Source organism: Tinamus guttatus, unplaced genomic scaffold, assembly GCF_059628265.1.
Source record: "Tinamus guttatus ecotype Peru unplaced genomic scaffold, ASM5962826v1 Tinamus_guttatus_pri_ptg000151l, whole genome shotgun sequence".
In the NCBI taxonomy this organism is placed as follows: Eukaryota; Metazoa; Chordata; class Aves; order Tinamiformes; family Tinamidae; genus Tinamus; species Tinamus guttatus.
The window spans coordinates 1643872-1664433 of NW_028288685.1; the positions used below are offsets into that span (position 1 = coordinate 1643872).

Sequence of the window (20562 nt, forward strand, 5' to 3'; positions counted from 1 at the left end):
CTGCTGACAAGTATTACCTCAAGAGTAATTATTCATACTTTAATGCGTTTTCACCTGAATAGAGGCTCGCTGTAGCCACCTTCTTTTGTGTGATTATTGCCAAATCCCAAGCCCATTTGCAACCTAATTGGCGATGTGGATGGGCTTTGGCAATTGAAACAGTGGAACTCACTAGTGGAGTGCACAGCTACATGAGGTCGTGCCACTGGATAGAAACTGTGTTTGTGCTGTTTGTGTGCATGGTCTTTAGATCTTTATTGTGCAATATATATCAGCAGAGAGGGCTGAATGAGCACAACAAGAAAGCACAGAATTTGAAAGCGGGAAAGCCAGGAATAACTCAGACTATGGCGTCCCCCCCACCAGTGGAGCTGGACTCTGACTTGTATCCTTGGAAAGAGACTAGGGAAGTACTTCAGCATGGGAAACAAGAATGTGACGGCCAAGCTCCAGTGCGACTGGCACGGAAGGACCTGCAACAGTCCTTACAAATTGTAAAAGCCTCAATTGCTACTGGAGCGGAGGCCTCCTTAATATATGGAAATCCCAAGGAATTTCTGTGGAGGAAACTAAATTGAAGCTATGCAAACATAAATAGAAATGGAAATAGAGAACCTTCCAAAATGATTGGGACATCTTAATAATCAATTTAAAAGATTGTTTTTTCACCATACCCTTGCATCCTGAGGACCATGACATAGTGGAACGTATGAACCAAATGCTGAAATGCCAGCTACAAAAAACAAAAAGGGGGAGAATTGGGAATTATGCCTGCAGAGAGAGTGGCAAAAGCAGTATATGTTTTAAATTTTTTGAGATTACCCCAGGACAGCCCAGTCCCTCCAATGGTCAAACATGGGTCTGGGCTAAAGGAAGCCCTGACAGAAATAAAGTCGGGTCCGTGTAAGGTGGTGTTGAGAGACTGGAACACGGGAAAATGGACGGGGCCTTTGGGAAAAGTCTAGAACCAAATGAGAGATAAATAATCCTCTAATAACACACAATACCGGATTTTGTTAGGGCACTTTTGCCAACCCTTGGTATTGTTCAATTAGAGAGGGCGATTCTAAATATTTCAGGTGAAATGGAAATCATCACTAACAGAACAGCAGAAGCAATTCTTGGATTGCAAACAGAGGTGGATTCCCTGAGAAAAATAGTCTTACGAAACCGAAGGGCCCTTGATATCCTAACCACACAGGCTGGAGGAGTATGTACCCTGATAAATGAAACATGTTGCAGCTATATTGATCGGTCCGGCAAAATACTTACGGATGTCCAAGACATTTGGGATCACGCAAGGATTTTGCATAAAGTTACAGAGGATGAGGGTCTGTCATGGCTGGACAACTGGTTCAAAGGTTGGGGCATTGCGGGTTGGCTACAATCACTGATCAAAACGGGTTTGATGATTCTGCTAATCTTCTTGTGCATTTTGGTTGTCGTTCCCTGCCTGATTAAGTGTCTGAGACAGACAGTGGACAAGGCGATCAAAGACATATTTTGGGTGAACCATCAAGAATCCTGGCTCGCTCAAAAACAAGAAGGGGGAATTGTGGGATTCCTGAAGGCCAGTGGTCATGCTGTGAGCAAGCCAGACAGGCGCCAGACCTAGATAAAAGGGCAGATAGGCGCCAGACCTAGCTGAAAGGGCAGATGGGCGCCAGACGGGCGCCAGGGCGCCAGACCTAGCTGAAAAGGATGAAAAGACTGTTGACTAAATGATAAGGAATTTGGCGGAGAATCAGATAAGGAGTCAAAGAATTGAGACAAACAGGAAGAGGGGGACGAGTCGTTAAATGTAAGGACACGTGGACACTGCTAGTGTCACAGGTATAGTTAGATTCGTATCACACTGTATAGTTAGATGCGTAGACACGGGGTCTTAACCAATCATTGTAAAGAAGTGCTCGCGTGATGGGGGAAGCCTTGCAAATAAGCGCGCTTGGAACCCTGAATAAACTGGCACTGCTTGATCACATTGATCGTGTCCGTGGTGTTCGAGACCCCTGCGTCGACATTAGCACCATGTTTCAAAGAGAAGTCTAAGGCTAGAAGATGCTACCTTAAAGCAAGAACACTGAGAGCATGAGACCTTGTAAGGTAAAATGAAGGAAAAGCACTTTAAGGGTTAAATTCTTAAAGGAAAATTTTGCAAACATAGATATCTTAAATGATAGGAAATATGACTAGAATGAGGACCATAAATTTCGACTGTGATAATCTAGCAAGAGAGGACAACATAAGCTATCACTGTTGCATCCTACCTCCTAGATTCCACACATTACAGGCTCTCTGCTGCACTTATACTCCAGATTCAGGTCATTCATTTCTGGCCCTAAAAATATGAGAATAACCCTTTATTTGCTGCCTTCTTTATGTTTCTATTGCGAGTGTAAAGGTTCCTATTGGTCTGAATTCCAGACAGTAAAAATCTTAAAGACTAAATGCTTCCTCCAACCAAATATTGAGCAAAAGGCTTAAAGAGACAAATAACAATCCATTCATTCCTTAATGTCCCTTGAACATCATGTCTTTTTGCCAGAGGATGTATGCCTAACATGCTGAAATGAAACCTCATGCAGAAGTCTTCAAGAAGCACTTCTTGTGCTCAGCAAAGCTCAAACAGCTTGACACACCTGTGCAGTTTTGGTGCTTGGAATAAGGAACCGTAGAGATGCCAGAACTTTGTCAGGCTGTGATATCACACTTATAGATAAAGCTACCACCAAGTAATTTTTGCCAATGTGAGATGCATGGAAGTAGCATTCCTTTCTGAGTGGAACACACAAGTTTGTGTTTTTACAAATAAAGGAGTTACCCCACATTCATATTCTTTGGCTGATGAGCAGGACAAAGGAATATATGCAGGGGGGAAGACTGCAGAGCTATGAGTGAGTGGGACAAAAGACTATATGCCAAGAGTTTGGTGCCTTTACAAAGGAGGGAATTACTCCCCATTCTTTGGCAAGGGGGACAAAGGAGTCAGTTGACCTAAGATGAGAACAGGTGGAAGGAGGCAAGGAGTTTGGTATAGCTGGGCTGGAAGTCTATAACTTCTGAGTACCCTGGCCAATGGGGAAAGAAGAGGGCATACCTGCTTCGGGAAAATTAGGGTAGAAGGGGGCTGCGTCCTCCGGCAAATTGAGAGACTCCACAGTGTTATGCCCGGTGGACTTGCCCTAAAGTTTAGGAATCCTCTGTCTCCTTTTTGGACATTTGGTTCTTGACAGTGAGATTTTCCATACATTTCTTAGTTGCAGAAAAGCTGACTTCCAGCCATTATTTACTGTGACTGAATTTAAGCCAACTTATGGATCCCTTTAAGCCAACATACTGGAGGTATTCAATACAGATATTGCTGGTTATATTTTTAGAAGATCGCACTGCCAGGAGTGTGAAATATTTGGCCTAATGACTTTTATCTACAAAATAAATGAAGCCTTTTTTAGGGAAAAAAAAAAAAAAAAGAGTTCAGTACCAGACTTCGTACGTCTTTTCTAACTAGTGGAAACAAAAGACTTGAGAAGTTTTTGGCCTTAAATTATACAAACCTGCAGAAGAACTCTTAGGAGACCACTGAGGAAGGGAAAACATTAAGGATCTAGCATTTCATACCTTGAAGCCTGCACTGCTCATAAACCTTAGCTTCATTTGCTTACAAGATGAAGACTACATGACCTTTTTTTTTTTCTTTTTCCTTTTTTCCTTCAAACTAGAGAATGTGAACAAGAGAGATTCTAGTTTTTCTAGAAAATAAAGCCAATTCTTGAAGTCTGTTGATACATCATACATGCTTTCTTAGCCCTGGAGACATGAGGCCACTTTCATACACTGCCAGAGCAAAAATCAGAACAAAGTACTGAAGATGGGAAAAAAGAAATGATTGGATGCATGTATTGAGAGTTAAGGCTAAAAGAAATGCAACTCAGTTTTTGAATATATACTCTAATTACTCCTCTCCCTTACTTTAACCTTCTAAAAGAAAGTTCATTTTTAAATGGTATACTTAAATGTTTCCATACCAATATTTTTTTTAAATACCAAAAGTCCTTGTAAAATAACCCTGTCTCTATGAAAGAAAAGAAACCAAATATGAATATTGTGCAAAATAAATTTTCAACAGTTAACTTGTTCCGAGCTTGATAGAGTGCAGAACTGTCCACAGAATTCTGGATGGCACTTTACCTATATGCTGCTGATTAAATTAAAGTGTATTTCAAAGGAAACAAATATTGCTTTTGGAGCATTAAGGTATACGGAAAAAAATCAATTCATGTCAAAAACAGAGCTAATTCAATAACAATTAGCCCGTACATACCACTTTCAGCATATAAATTGTGTGTATCAGCTTAGTTGCAGATGGACACACTCTGCTTGATTAAATCAATCGGAAGAGCTTTTCTATTCAATTGAGTGGGAAGTGGTTTGGGAATCAGTATGCATAAGTCTATTTTTGAAGCTTAATATGATGCAAACATTCTGTAAGGAAGTTCAGTTTTTCTGATAGGCAGGTTTAAAAAACAAACAAGCAAAAATAAAACTCCCTTATCTTCCCTTGTTCAGACTGAAGAAGGAGGGCAAAATTTGAAGGAGCTTCACACCTACTGAATACTTTCCTTACTCTGTTATATCATTATTGCCCCTCCAAAATTACCCAGAGAAATAACTGTTGTTCATATAGTCATATTTAACTCTTGTTTCACCTGTTTAATCATTCTCTTTTACCACAAAACCTTTCCCAGAACATGTCCCAAGGACTTCCATTCTCCCCAGCCTCCATCAAGGCAGCAAGTTCACTTTGCTCTACAAATGCAATGGAATGACAGTGACTCCTGCTTCTCTCGGAAGATGGGCTGTGAGAAAAATTCAAACACCTCTTTTCAGATTCAAGTCTTTGAACAAGAAATAGTAAAGGCTTTTTTATTTTATGCTGCCTCCTCCTCTCTTCACTAACTTTACTGTATGCCAAAGAGAAAACTTCTCTCCTGCTGGAAAAAAGAAAATCTCATTTTCATCAGATAATCATTTAGAAAGATTCAGTACAATTACAAATTTATTTCAGTAAAAGGCTCAGAAAACACATTCTACATTAAAACAACAACATCAAATATAATGAAGCAGCTCGGCTAAACTCTCTACCACATCTTTCACTTTTTTAAGTCCCTCGCAGTTACCCTTTCAAAAACTGTGATTTCACCTTCTCCGCATTAGATCACCATCCTTGATCACACATGCCTGCATGCTCATATAAACACATGCTGTGGTTAGGCCTAGACATAATCTAATACTCTAGCATATCCAACTGGGCTTGAGTTGAAGCTGCTCATTTCTGTCCTGAGACCACAGACATATCTGGCACGCTAGCAGATGTTGTAATCACTGCTAGGAAGTGCAGGCAAAAGTTTCATTGTGTCAAGAGTGGAAGAAGAAAAGGAAGAAGTGGAAGAGACAAGGAAGGGAAAGGTGAATGTTCTGCTGGAGGAGTAAGACCAGACAGGACTTTCAACCATCACAGCAAGGTTAACAAGAGCTTGTTCATCACAAATTTTAGCTATAGCATTAAGGAAAGAAGTCAGCTGACTTGAAGAAGAGATAGACAACTCACCCTTTTGCAAAATTGCTAGCTACAGTAGCATTACTTAAGCAATACAGTAAGCCAGATAAGTATTACATACTTAATTCCATAATCCTCCATCAGACAGAAGTAACAAGCAAACAGCTTCTGAAAGAATATATTATAAAATAAATTATTGGCAAACATTACTCTATTAATGAAAATATTGCACAAATATTTAATGCAGAGGCACTGCACTAAATTTTACAGTAAAATTAAGTTAGGAGGTTCTTTTCTTCTTTAAGCAGAAATCAAAAAAAATGTCATGATAGTTGATTTCTAAGAGTTATGTAGTAACAGGAATTCTGCCCCCTATCACTTAAAATTACAGCAGAAAAACGAAAATCATGATATTTGTAATGGGTAAGAATTTGTTGAACAATATGTTGTTTAAGTCAAATATATGTATCCCATTTTAAAATCTGCATTTTAAAATCTGCAAAACATTTTTCTTAAAGCTAGATAATTTTAGTATGATTTCATAATTTCTTACATTTTAGATGAAGAAGGTATCTGAAATAATCTCTCCTTGAAAATCATTCTGAAAATAATAAATGGTGACCTGAGGTCCTGCTGTACCGTATCAAGAGCACCCAAGTGTTGAGAAAAGCATTATATTCACACACTATATAAGCTATAGATAGCTTACCAGGCTGGGAGTGATTCTTGCTTGTTAGCTCTCCCTTCTCATGGAAGCCCGGGTTCCTGCCAAGCCCTTCCATGTTTGCATCAGGACTGCGGAAGCCATTTACTTGATTTAGGTCCGTGGTAATGATATTAATGCGAGTCGGGATAGGTTCAAATGTAGGGTCTAATTCCAAGATCAGCCTGTTCAGCTGCTCAATGGACTGATCAATATCCAAAGTTGGAGAAGCTGGCAAGGCCCCTGCATTCAGTCCTAGATCCAGACCATTTTTGTCCTGCTGAGGCACTAATTTTGGCTTAAAACTATCACCGCTGGTGTGTTCTGCAGTTTCGCTGATACCTGGCACATTTCCAAGCCCTCTCTGCACAGCATCTCTGCTGCTGGAGCCCCGCATTGGGGTGTCTGGGATCCGGGACTTTTTCTGGACACTGCTTGAATTCTCTACAGTGTTATGAATGCCAACCCTGACTTCATTCTCTGGGGCAAAACTGTACTGGTGAGCAGTGACTATCTGCTGCTGGCGTACCCAAGTCTGGGTAGAGTAGTTATTTGGGCCATAGGCTGGAGGCTGAGGCGAGACAGAAGGATTCCTTTGCAGTTGCTGTGTTGGCTTTGGCTCCGTGCTTCCAAACGATCTCTCATAGAGGGGATCCACGCCAATTCCCAGGTCTGGGGCAAGAGCACTGTGATGGTCTTCCCCTGTGTTACTTCCAAAGCCATCTGAGAGAAGGGAGTTCTGACTGCTCTTGTGGCAACTGAAGTGGGTGGAGTGCTGACCTTCTGAGGAGGACAAAGTTCCAATGCTGTCCACACTGTGAAGGTCATGATTGGGCATTTCATCATCCAGAATATCAGTCTCCCTGTCCTTCAGCTTGGTGTCTCCATTCACATGAAACTGAGCTGGAACTCTGTGGCGAATACCACTGTACTTGCTTCGGACATCAGTCATATCCTTGGTGGTACTGAGAGAATCCTCCAGACCAAAACCACTAAGTAGCTTGTCAAGTTCTGCCTTCTCTTGTGGGCTTAAACCCCTTTTGCCTCCTGGAGCCAGGCGCTCCTCAGTTTTGTCTGTCCTGATAGAAGCTGTTGAATGTCCAGAATCACTGCTGACAGAGAGGGTATGATCACTGTGATCGGGACTGCTGGCTACAGGAACACTGTGAGCAACACCAGGGATGCTGGTGTCCGAAGAGCTCTTCTTTCTCACTTTTGCATACAGACTGCCATCAATGGGACCCTGGGTATGCAGCACTGTGAAGAGACAAGCAACAGGCAGAGAAAAGGATAAGGTATTACGTAAGAGCTCCAAATGGTGTCATATAAACATTGCAGAAATAGTACTAATATTAATGTTCTTTGTTCTGCAAAACTAAATTGGTTCTACAAAACCAGTATTCACCAATGCTGCTATCTTCTTTTGTATTTCAATTTACAACAAAGTTCTGGATGAAAACATAACATGACATCATAGCCCAAGATCAAAGGCAGTTCTCTCTGTTACACTTTTTTGGAAAGAAATTCATGGCTCTAAAAACTCTTCACCCTCATTTGAGCTACACTATTACAGTTCCAGTGGCCACCATGTTTTCTATTCAGAGCAAGAATGCGAGGAACCTTCAACCTTGCTTGATTTGAACCTATATCATACAATTACCAGTTTGTTCATTCCAAATTGATGGTTCAACTCCACTACAAAAATAGCATTTGCTTATTTTCTTGGTGGAGCATGAAAACAATAGGCTTTCAATCAGATTTGCAAGCCCTTGGTAAACACAGCAATTTTGCAGGAAAATGCATCAACCCAGTTCGCTAAGGCTGGGTACTGAAAACACCTGCTTCCAATTACATGAGCACAACTTAGTACCCTCTAATGAAGCTGGAATGCCCAGAAGAGCTCAGTGAGACAAGTTTCACCTTTTTGCAGGGCTAACAAACTCAGGTGAAGGGCCTCGGTGATGTGACTACATTGCTTTTGATCTCAGAACCATGTTACGGGCATCTGTGGATGCTGCTGCCTCTTGCTATCTAGAGTGTTTTTTGAACAAATGCACACATTTTCCCCTTCTACAGCCATCATTCATTGCTTTGTAATCCATCCTCATCATTTCTTTTCTAGAGCAACGAAAGATTAGCCTAAAACATACAGTAGAAAGTCAAAGTGCTTGGCCTCTCTCCAACGTACATGCCTCTAAATATATATCACGAATGCAATATTTTAGATATTATACTTTACTGCTGACACTTATAACAGGAAACATTTATTCTGCAACAACAATTACAAAATATATACAAGACAGGTAATCAAAGCTGTTGACAAAACACTTTTTGCTCCCCAAACAAAGCAAACTTGAGCAGATTTTTACATATAAGTAGTAAGTAAAAAAAAAAAAAAAAAAAGCCATGATCCTTCTGAGTTGAAAACACTACTGTGAGAACAACCTCTTCCATGTTATTTCAATATTTCCAGCACTGGTATTGGGTAAAACTACAGAACACTGAGCAGAGCATTTTCCCTTTGGAACATTTTTAAAGCTCAAGAGTTTACTCAAAGACAGCTTCCTTTATCTGAACCACTTCTACCTACCTTTGCCTGTCAGGATTCTTTAAAGGTCTTCTTGCTATTACAGATCCAGGAGAATAAACTAAGCCCCAAGAAACACATTCTTACAATGTATGGGCCGTGGCCCTGCATGTAAAGGGTGGTTGGACTAGAAGATCTCTAGAGGTCCCTTCCAACCTCAATGATTCTATGGTTCTATGGTTCTATGGCCTAATCCTTTACTGGATTTGTTCATGCACCTCCCACAGTCATCAAGCAGGTTCCACCAACGGGAGGTAGAGGCTCATACCCAAAACTGAAAATGAATGTGATTCTTAATTCTGGTCTTATAAAAAGGTTTTACAAGCAAATATTTCTACTGAGCATCAAGCCAAGAAAGTAGAATGAGTGGTTCTATTTTGAAAGGTTTCAAGGCTCAATTACCAAAGTATTAAGCAGAAGTTTGAGAATAAATTTCCCCTACCATGGTTAGAAAATTGTTTGATAATAAGAAAATTAAACCATTAAAAACTTAGGAAGAGAGAGATTTTTGTCAAAGGCAACCAACAGCAGGCCGAGAGAGGTGATCCTGCCCCTCTACTCAGCCCTGGTGAGGCCGCATCTGGAGTACTGTGTCCAGTTCTGGGCTCCACAGTACAAGAGGGATGTGGAGCTGCTGGAGAGAGTCCAGCGCAGGGTTACAAGGATGATCAGAGGCCTGGAACATCTGCCCTATGAGGAGAGGCTGAGGGAGCTGGGCCTGGAGAAGAGAAGGCTGAGAGGGGATCTAACCAGTGTATATAAGTACCTCAAGGGAGGGAGTGCAGAGGATGGTGCTGGCCTCTTTTCAGTGGTGGCCACCGACAGAACTAGAGGTAATGGCCACAAACTGAAACACCAAAAGTTCCACAGGAACTTAAGGAAATTTTTTTTAACAGTGAGGGTGACAGAGCACTGGAACAGGCTGCTCAGAGAGGTTGTGGAGTCTCCTTCTCTGGAGATCTTCAAAACTCGCTTGGATGCAGTCCTGTGCCACGTACTCTAGGTGACCCTGCGTGTGCAGGGGGGTTGGACTAGATGACCTCTAGAGGTCCCTTCCAACCTTAAGCATTCTGTGATTCTATGATTCTAACAGCTTAGTCTCAACATGGGAATTCCAGAATTAAAAGATCCACTGACAGCCCAATAAATTTTAATGTCAGCTGTATCACATAGTTTCAAATTATATTTAAAATAGCACATGGGCATGAAGCTTCAGAATATTACTAGTTAGCCTTTCTGGTAATGCTATTTTAGGAAAAAAGCACTATTCATAATTTGTATCCACAATGGCAATGAATTCCTCAATTTATAATGGCAAGAAAAGTGGTCCGGTTGGAAAAGGCATTTGTTATGCAACATACTGCCAAGTTTCCATCAGTTAAAACACTGTTCTACACAAGAGTGTATAACTCTTCCCATATGACCTATGATAGGTTCAATAGATTTCAGCCAGTAATTAATGGACAACTTTTTTTTTCTTTCTAAAGGCTAGGTACTATTCGTTGCCTGCTGTTGTTTTTAAAAACAGCACAGGCAAAAGGCCCCAAACACTCCTTTTTAGAACAAGCCATCAGGAGAAAATAAAAACAATAAATAAATAAATAAATACCACAATTCCAAAGCCAATTCCCCTTGCCACAGAACTTCTATATAGTAAAACTGCTAGAAGCTTGCTGAAGTTTATGCTATACAATGTGCAAATTCCATAATGACAAAAACTACTATGCAGGAAGTCAAAAGTACACAGATACTTTGAAAGAGCATTTATATTTTAATGAAGAGAAATATAGTAAGTAAGGAAAAGATCACCAGTTGACAGTTTTCCAACTCTTTTTTTGTGCTATCACTTCTCAAATGCACTGATTGTTGCAAGGACAGTGATGCACACTTTGAGGTTTGAGTTGAAAGGATATAAAAACTTTCATAGGCAATTACTTAATAAAGTTACCACAATAAATTGTTAATGTTCAGAAAACGAACATTTGCCTACTCTGTTGTAGGCAAAAATTTCCTTGTGGTTAGTTTTCAGTAAATAACAATTAAAAATAAATAAAAAAAACCCCACTGCTTTGACTTCAATAGCTAAGTATTTCGATACAAATAGACTTAAACAGATTACAGTTTTGGACTGGAATATGGGAATATAAATACAGGGCTCATACTCTTGAACCTTTAAGTCCTCCTGTGTCTCTTCTGTTACCCAAAACTAGGTACAGTCCTGTATACCTTTCAAACTCCCATGAACCAGCCATAAGTCAACCATAAATATCTCACATCCCATGAAACACAACATGTAAAAGTGATGTCCCGTATAGAAAGGCAGACTACTGACCTGAGGATCTGGTACATTGGGACTCTACAAGGCTTAGAATTAACCTAGCCCAATACTTATCCTGTATGTTGTACGTTACGTTCAACCACAGCCAATGTGGAGGTCTCGCAGACTAGCAACTGTACCAAAAAAGCTTTTGTTCTGAAGAAGAAATGCTCTACTTTCCCAGAGTGCCTCTATGAAAAATTATGACATTTAATTTGAGAAAGAAAGAAAAACAAAAACAGTGAAACAGAAAAAAAGAATATGATTGTTTGAAAAGACATTGTTTTCTAAATATTTTTAAATATTAGGGCTAAATATTTTTAAACAGTACAGTTCCTCAGTATCTTTTAAATGCCATTACAAATTAGCACCATTGGGTTTAAATACCAAAACACTTTTTGACATAGGGTTAATATTTTGTAGATTATTATCTTTGTTTACTGGTTACATATTTATTTTGCAAACTGGAATACTCAGGTTTTGCTTCTTTACATTGGGCTTTGAATTTGATGATTGCAATATTCAGGAACTTTTTTTCTGAATACTGAATAATTTTTCTAATAGATATGGAAGTTAAAAGTCTGTCTTTGAACTCTGAAGTGACCACATTGCTAATAAATGTTTAATTCATGACTACTCAAATTATAGTTTTAATCTGAGCTATAGTTTGTAGTGAACACATTTCAGGTTTCTTCAAATAAGTAGTGTTAACTGAAAAGCATCAAGGAAGGGTGCAGGAATGTTTCAGACAAATAAATCAGATGAAGGAAGGAAAAAAATTGCTAGAGAAATCTTTCCTTCCCCCTACCTATCATGGAGATGAAAATTTATTCTTTTTGCAAATATAGCTTTTCAGAGGTACTGAACATATTCATCTTCCCAGAAAAATTGCTACTGTGAAGAACAGCATCTGTATTCGGTAGAAGCCTGACCAAGACAGAAATACAAATACACACAACAGTTATATTTCCCTGATTTCTCACAGGTTTTGCCTCAGGATCACTAAATATAAAATTTGTTTGGAACAGACATAACACAGTTAGTGAGATGGAAAGGTTCATTACCAAAGGGGCAAAGTTTACATATAGTAGGTTTTTCCTGCAGCATTTTGTGTGTAGTGATATTACACTGATTAAAATATGCAATTCAATGAGTATATGAATATCCCTACACGGCTTCTAACTGTGCATCTGGAAGCATCTCATTTTTTACCGGGAAGCCTCAGTAAATCTCCTTTGAAACAAAAGAGGAAACTATGTTATGGTCCTTGCTAAAAAAAAAAAAAATGGTTGAGAAGAAAATCCTTACAATCTGAAATCCTCTCTACAGAGACTAGAACCACTTTGTAAAAGCAACTGAACACTGTGAGCTGCTTGGGTTCCCGTAAGGAAGGGCCAATCGCTATATGTACAGTCAACCACACAGCCCTGGGAGAACTCAGCATCATGACAGGGGTGTCTGAATGTTGCCTTCTCTGTGCCATATTTCAGCAGCTAGGTTTTCTGGCATTCAGTGTTTCACCCTGTAATCACAAAATTGCCAGTATGTCAAATGCAAATACGCTAAAAAGACCTGAACAGCTGTGGGCATAATGAGTACTACCTTAGTCAGCATCAACATAATTGCTTACTCATAATAAGTAACAGACCTAGGTATACCACTTAATAAAAAGATATTCACACACACCCAAAAAAGTTCAGTAGTATTTTATTCATCTTGCACTATCTTCTACTGTGGGAAACTGAGAAACCATGAGAAACTGTGGGAAGCTGTGGGAACAGTGAAAGTTAGGAGTGAGAAACTGTGAAAGTTAGGAATAACAGATTAGCAGATAGAGAAACCTAAAACACAGGCTGGACACACTGATCTCTGGTTGGTTACCTGTTGTTCGTTAGCAGGATTGGACCAGATAGCAATAGAGTCAAGGAATTGGCTGAAGGCAGGGGGAGGGAGCGCGTGGACAGCGGATGGACAGTGTATGCTCACATACTCGGAGAATATATAAGTTTGGTCTGATGCTCAAAAAAATGGCTTCTAGTCCTAAACCTTAAGCCCCTGCTCCTTTCGATGACTCCCACACTCGATAAATGAAGACAATCTAAATTGCAAGAACCTATAGGTGAGAGGGACTATGAAAACTCAACTTTTCTAAGTGAACAAGGATCTTACCAGGGCTCTCAGACCTGCACTGGTCATTTAAGCAAGCACTGAGTCATACAAAACAGACATTTAAACTGCAAAGGAAGACACAATCAATAAAGCGTGGGATCTAGGTGTCCTGCTTAAGTATCCATTTCTGAAAGTCTGGTCCATTGCCGAGCTTTGTTTGTAGGTCAAGCTTCAAAAGCCCTAAAGCAACCTACTCAAAGCAGTGCGTCCCCAAATAGAGGTTGCAGGAATTTCAAGTAGGATGGTGAGCCCGACAGACACTGTTTTTGATATTTCTGCTAGAACTGGAGAGGTCACATCAGTTTATCTGCCTCTAAGTAAAGCTTGAAATAAACAAAAAAAATTAGGAACTGATGACTTTGAACTGTGAATTTACAGATGAATACAACATTGTTAGACTTCACAAGGAAATACCTGTGATTGTGAGATAAAACAATTTACTTGCACCTAACCACTTTTCTCTAGTATGCAGCTGCCTTTTCAGAAACCTCACATAGTCACTGAAAAATTATGTCACTGCGTGTTGTATTCCAGAAAACCCAGGAGAGAGAATTAGACACAAGCTAAATAAAAACCCAGCTGCTCCTGAGTAGTCTCAATCTGCAGCTCCCCATCATGCAAACTTATAACAGATACAGCATTTAAGAAAACTGAATTATTTTCAAAGCTGTACAATTGCAGAAAAGTGTTCTTGAATTAATTTCCCACTTTTTTTTTCCTTCTCATCAACACTTACATGGCACTTGTCAGTAATTAGGAAACACACTGCAGTTGGTCCTATTTAGAGGTATGTCTCTGAATCACAGTCATTCTTAGGTAAGAAATATCCAAAACAAGCTGTACTACCAGTGCTGACAGTATTGATATCAAGAATTAAGATCTCAGTCCTGTGTAAGATCTTCCACTCCAAGTTTAAAAAAAAGAATACAACTCATCATTAAGATAAAAAACACACCTGCCTAAAACATCCCTCTCACCCCAGGCTTGGTTTCCAAAGATATGAAAGACTGTTAAGAGGCAAAAACATTTTACGACATAGCACTTCTGCTATGGGAGAATTAAATACATGGGTAGTGTGTTCTACTGACAGAGCCGACATTTATGTCAGTGGTTTTACTTAAATGATATACTAGGTAGCCTGAGGTATGTGAGTAATCCTTGCAATACATAGATATGACTTGTTTAAATTGAAACAACTACCATAAAGACATCTCCAAAAATTTAACACAATTCAACCTCAAAGGAAGTAGAGAACATCTAAAAACAAGAAATACAAGATTCAGACTTTTTCTATTATTGCTTGTTTGTTCATAAAATGAGAAGAAACTAACTATTCAAATGCTATAACCTCAAAAATAAATCTTTGAAGAATTTCTTCTTCCTGTGAAATAGGTAATATTCCCTTTCTCTAGTGCAGAATTTTGGAATATCTCTCTACTGATACTTTCAGACTTCACCTTACTCTTGTCTTCATGCATTTTTTTTCTAACAAAAAAAAAATATAAATGTGAAGCTGTATCTGTAGGCAGGGAACACTTTGGGGGAACAAATGGAAATTACAAAATATACCAGAAAAGCAACATTTTATTCTGGGCAGGGGCACTGCAAAAGGCCTTGCACATTAAATGCTTCATCTCAATACACAACTCAATCCCTGCTCTCCGTTTTACCAAGAAAGCAGCACTCTGTAAAATGCTAGAGTAACAGAGCTGTCAAAAAAGAGGGGAAGTACACAACTGTGGAGCCCTAAGTAATGCTGGAATTTCTCTACCCGGACTGAGGGGGCCACATTTCTGTCAGTTCGGCCTCCCTTCTCAGGGGGTGCTCCAACTCTCTGAGCTCCCCAAGCTCACGTCTGACAAAATTCCCACATGGATTCTGAACTACAGGCATCTTAGTATCAGGATGCTCCTTAAAAATGAAGGACTCAGAGCAAAGGGTATGTGTGTATTTTTATTCCCAGACCTCATATACAAAGGGAAACTTATATGGAAAGCAGAAGCTGAAATACCAACACATAACTAATTCGGTGGCTTCCTCCCAAGCCCATGTTTCCTGGCACTTCCTCTCCTGAAATCCAAATACCTGAAGGAGGGCTCATGAGTAAAAAGCCATCTCAGTCTTTCAGTCTTTTGACTTATTCCCATAGCCATTCACACTGCTTGTGAAAACATGTACAAATGCAAGCCAGCTAGGTAAATACACACACTGCCAGCACAGCCAGAACTGCTCGGATGCTGTCTAGCTGCAGAGAACGCAGAGGAAGGCTGCAAATGCCCAAGCTTGTGCACAGTGCGTCATTGATCGTATTGCAGAAGAAAATATTAAAGGAGATCAGGCTTATTTCTTTCAATCTCAGAAATAAATATTTCTGCCCTCAGGCAAACCTGAACAAGTTCGGATCTGCATTCCTTCAAAGTTAAATCGTTTTATGTGCGCTTTTCCTTTCTCCTTCTCTAGCAAGAGCAGGCTCCCAGTCCTTTCAAACTCTTCCCACACAATTCCTATAAAATTCATACACGTGATCTGCATTTCCAGCAGTTGAACCATAAGAAAGCAGCTTACCTCTTTACTAAGCACATTCAGCAACTTGCAGGAGTCAGTCATTGGCCTTTAAATCAACTAATGCTCCCTTAAGCAGAAGCCGGTGCCCAGGAAAGTTGGAGAGAAGGCAAACGCCCCAGCTTAAAAAGGCACTAAGTGTCTCCGCTCCTTGTGCTTGAACTACAGCTGCTGTTCCTGCTCCTGGAGGTAAATGATCTCTCTCACACGCCTGAGACTCGTATCATCCAGAAAAAGAAAATGAAAATGTAAACACAAGGGAGGAGCCTGAGGGGACAATCAGGTTCCATGAAATCTGAAAACGCTGTGCAAAGGAGTGGAAAAGTGTTGGCTGAAAAGGTAATTCAGTCGATGAGCTGTTTCCTTGTAGGGGTCCTTTTCGCAGGCTGTTTCAATACCCTACTGAAGCAGAGCGCATTGCAACCCACAATTACTCAGCTCTACACTTACTGCTCTTGGTGCTTTTTTTTTCCTAAAATAAACAGCTCTTAAAAACATTGCTCATCCTCTGAACAACCACAGTAGCAGCTCTTGTCCAAGCCTTCAAGAAACTGTGGGCAATGGGATGGGAACACTCAGACAAGGAAAGCTTTGGGGAGCACCTGCAATGAAAACGCTCATTTATATGTAGCGCCTGCTGCTCACGAGCGGCAACCGCTTGCATTTCTCCTGTCTTTGCAATGAATCAGTGCAGAGCAGGACAGTGAGCCTTAAACCCTCACGCTTCTAATAGCAGTTGGATCTCGTCCAGCTGGCGACCCACAGATTTCACAGATTTCTGCTTCGAACACTAGTACAAACACACACATGCATCCCCTGCCAAGACAGTTGTGCTGTCAGGCAATATTCATTTTCTATTGCAGAGACTGTCCAAACACTAGTAGCCCTGCCTAGGAGAAGGAATAGAGGTGCCTTATCACCCTCGCAAACTGGAAACTCACACATCTACCTTTTAACTCCTGACAAGCCTGCTTCAAAGAGCTATGCTGTACGTTTGCTCAAGCGGTGCTGTTCTTCCAATCAGTAACTCACTGTGTATTAAACTTGTGTCAGGATTCTGATAGCAGATAACGATACAGGCACGTGCATACAAGCTGTGCAGCTACTGCACTGTGACAATCAGAGAAGGGGCTCTCTCCTCCCAGAGGATTCGTGCGGAATGTTGCTGACATTGCTTGTAAGTTGAAAACTGTAACATCTGTCTCCAAAATGCAGAAAGAGGCAAAAACATTTAGTCAAAACCTTCTATGTAAACTAATGAGTCTCACCTAGGAAGAAACTTCTGTTTTTGACACACCGTGACAGCAAGAGCAAGAGTGCACTCTATTTCCTACTGGAATTGTACTCTTTCTGCTCATTTGCAAACTGGGTAAGCCTATACTGCACATTTTTGATGATCTCAGGCCACTGGCATTTGAATACGTCCAGAGAAGGAGACTTCACAACCTCTCTGGGCAGCCTGTTTCAGTGCTCTGTTATCCTCAAACTGTAGAAGTCTTTTCTCATATTTAGATAGAACTTCCCGTCCTTCCTTCCAAGTTTGTGCCCGCTGTCTCCCATCCTATCACTGCCACCACTAAAAACAGTCTGGCCCCATCCTCTTGACACCCTTCCTTCAGATACCTATATACAGTGATATGATCCCACCTCAACCCTCTCTTCTTCAGGCTGAACAGGCCCAGCTCTCTCAGCCTTTCCTCATGAGAGAGATGCTCTGACCCCTATTAACTTCATAGCTCTATGCTGGACTCTCTCCAGTAGCTCCATGTCTTTCTCACATTGGCAAGTGCAGCACTGGACACAGGTCTCTAGATGTGACCTCACCAAGGCTGAGTAGAGGGGGAGGATCACCTTCCTTGACTGGCTGTAAACACTGTCTAATGCACCCCAGGATACCACTGACCTTCTTGGCCACAATGTCACATTGCTGACTCACAGCCAGCCTATCCACCAGGACTTCAAGGTCCTTCTCTGCAGCGCTGCTCTCCAGCAGCACAGCCCACAAACTGCACTGGTACATGGGTTATTCCTCCCTAGGTGAAGGACTTGGCACTTACCTTTGTTGGACTTCATGAAGTTGTACAAATTAATTGCTCACGATCAACATATTATAATTTTTTGTAAAAATAAAACATGGATCAGCATTGTAAAACCGCATCAGTTTCGACCACTGTGTTACCCAGTTATGATGTTTTCTTGAATTTGGAGACCTAAAACTGGATTTAGTGGAACTATCAAACTACGGTCTAAGGAATACGTCCTGATTCAGTAGACCAGTACAAAACTGCAACTCCAGTTCCTTGTTCATAAATGCGCCTCTGACAATCACTGAATGAATTTTTTGAAAATTGTTTGAGAATTAGTTTTTGAGGATAACAGAATGGCTGCTAAAGACAGGAAAAAGGTATGTAATCATCTTCTACTACTAATTTTCCTTCCCCTGACTATCCAAGATGTCCAAATAAATTTTGATTTTCATACACACATACAATTTTAAAGAACTAATTTTCCAATATGACTAAATAGCAGTAACTGCAGACTAGGACTGACTTTAAGTCATCATGTCATTAATGACTGACTTTAAGTCATTAGGAGACTGCTTGGTTTGCTATGCTTTTCAGGTGCCTGAACCTTTATTTAAAATATGAAGAAAACCAGGATGAGGCACATATCAGAAACAGTGAACACTTTTAAAGCAAACCCACTTGAACAGGTGGTAGTGTTTGCAAAACACTAACATACAGGAGCCTCAGGATCACACATGTGATCCCTTAACTTTGAATTTTTTGAGAAGCAAAGAGGGCATCCAACAATTACTGACTCTTTACGCCATGCAAATGCTCATGTACCTTTCCCAGCCACTCAAAAGGATCACACTTGTGCTTTAATGACTTTACAAGTACTTCCAGAGTAAGAAAAAGCTACTTCACAAATCAAGGCTCCTAGATCAGAGACTGGCATCCATCCAGTCATCTTAGAACAGAGGACAAGCATGCCAGCACAGACTGACCCTTAGACACACTGCTATAATGTACCTGCTGACTTCCGGCCACCTGCGATCAAAGGAAAGTAACACCTTGTGTCACGTTGCAAAGTACATAGCAAAGACTAAATGCATTTATTAATGCATCCTGCTACACATTGGCTAGTATGTATTGTGTTGTTTTGATTCTACTTCCACAAGCTTTTCTCATTAATTTAAGCATGGACTTAATCTATTTTGTACTTGGATAATCAGCAAAGAATAACAAAATGTCATGGCACAGAAACATCACCACAAGAACAGCACCCTAAGCTAAGTTTAAGTGCATTACAAAGTCACTGACTGAACTGCTTGCAACTATTTTGTTCCCTTTATTCCAGGAAAAAAGCCCATCTTTAAGAACACCTCTGACTTTTGAGTGTGTATTGCAGATGTTGAATTTCAAAATTAATGTTTATTCTTTCTTACAGTTTAAACAACACACTCACCTTTGAGTCACAGCTTTTTTCTTGTTATACTGTTGGGCTTCCTGCAAAATTATTTGCAGTGAAAAGTAAAGTAGTAAGAAATGGCAGATTATTCTACATGGTTGCTGATCTAATCTCTAAAAATATGTAGGATACCCAGTAAATTAAAAAAAAAGGCTGTCATCATTAAAGGGTTGTCTAAAAGGTTGACAGAATGAATGTATGCTTCCTGTTAAGTATGAAATGTACATAAAGGTATTCCTGCTATTAATAAAAATATTTCAAGACTCTATGTCTCTAAACAAGTCTCCTTAGCAGAAAGGAGTACAGGTACATTTGGTATAGCTTTTGATTTTCTAAGCTGAAATAAAGTGCTAAGATAGTGCACTGGGAGACATACACTTGTGGCTTCATTTTAGGTATTACAACAACAATAGAACTAGATGATAATTACATTTCTCAAGAGGAAAATCTGAAGATAATTGAACATCCTCAATGCAAGCATGTATTACATAATAAAGTACTTAGTTTTGGTAAAAGTTTCAAATGTGCTTAAGTGACTTAGAAACCAAAATTCCTTCGAATAATATTTTAAGTATATTTATTATCAAGAACACTCAGCTTCAGGCCAGAAGCATCATATAAACTTCAAAAGTTTAGCAGGTCTGCTAAAAATAAGTAACTGATTAGCAAAGATTCTTCCTGACTCAGAATAAGATGAAGAAAAAATATAGTTCATGAACTATGTGATGCAGTCCAGCCTATACCACTTAGGAGACAGAGATAGTACAGTGTTCAGGGTCTTCTCAGAAACTGTATTTCCTGTCAAAGCTGAAGGCCTGTGCCATAGTGTGCTTCCAATTGTGCCTATTACTAGATAGATAGATAGATAGATGCACTGCAGAAATAGAGATAATAACTTAAAGAGCTCTAATATTGCAACTTTTGCCTTTCCAATTAAGAGATGTCCACAGTAAGAACCAGGCCTGGGTCCCCACAAAATGCCTGCCATCTGCTTATTGGAAGTTGTCTCCTTCTGTTTAATCAAATGAGTTTGAACTGGCTGCTCTTCTTCAGCACTCAAATACTGTCCATGTTTGGAAACAAAATTTAGAAGGAGGCATCACCAACATTCAGGCAGAACTGAAGTCTGGCCCATCCCTCGATTCCCTGCCACTGTTAACCATCGGATCCAAAGCTCTCCAGTGTTAGATAGA

The 20562-nt window shown here is 40.1% G+C and overlaps 1 protein-coding gene across 1 annotated transcript in view; it reads right to left on the reverse strand.

Annotated features, from left to right (window-relative positions):
• The window catches only part of TNS3 (tensin 3), a 118398-nt gene that overhangs the window by 65171 nt on the left and 32665 nt on the right, over positions 1–20562 (reverse strand). Inside the window, exon 12 of the mRNA XM_088522387.1 lies at positions 6267–7517. Coding sequence (XP_088378513.1) covers positions 6267–7517 — 1251 coding nt within the window. The remainder of the gene's footprint in view (positions 1–6266; positions 7518–20562) is intronic.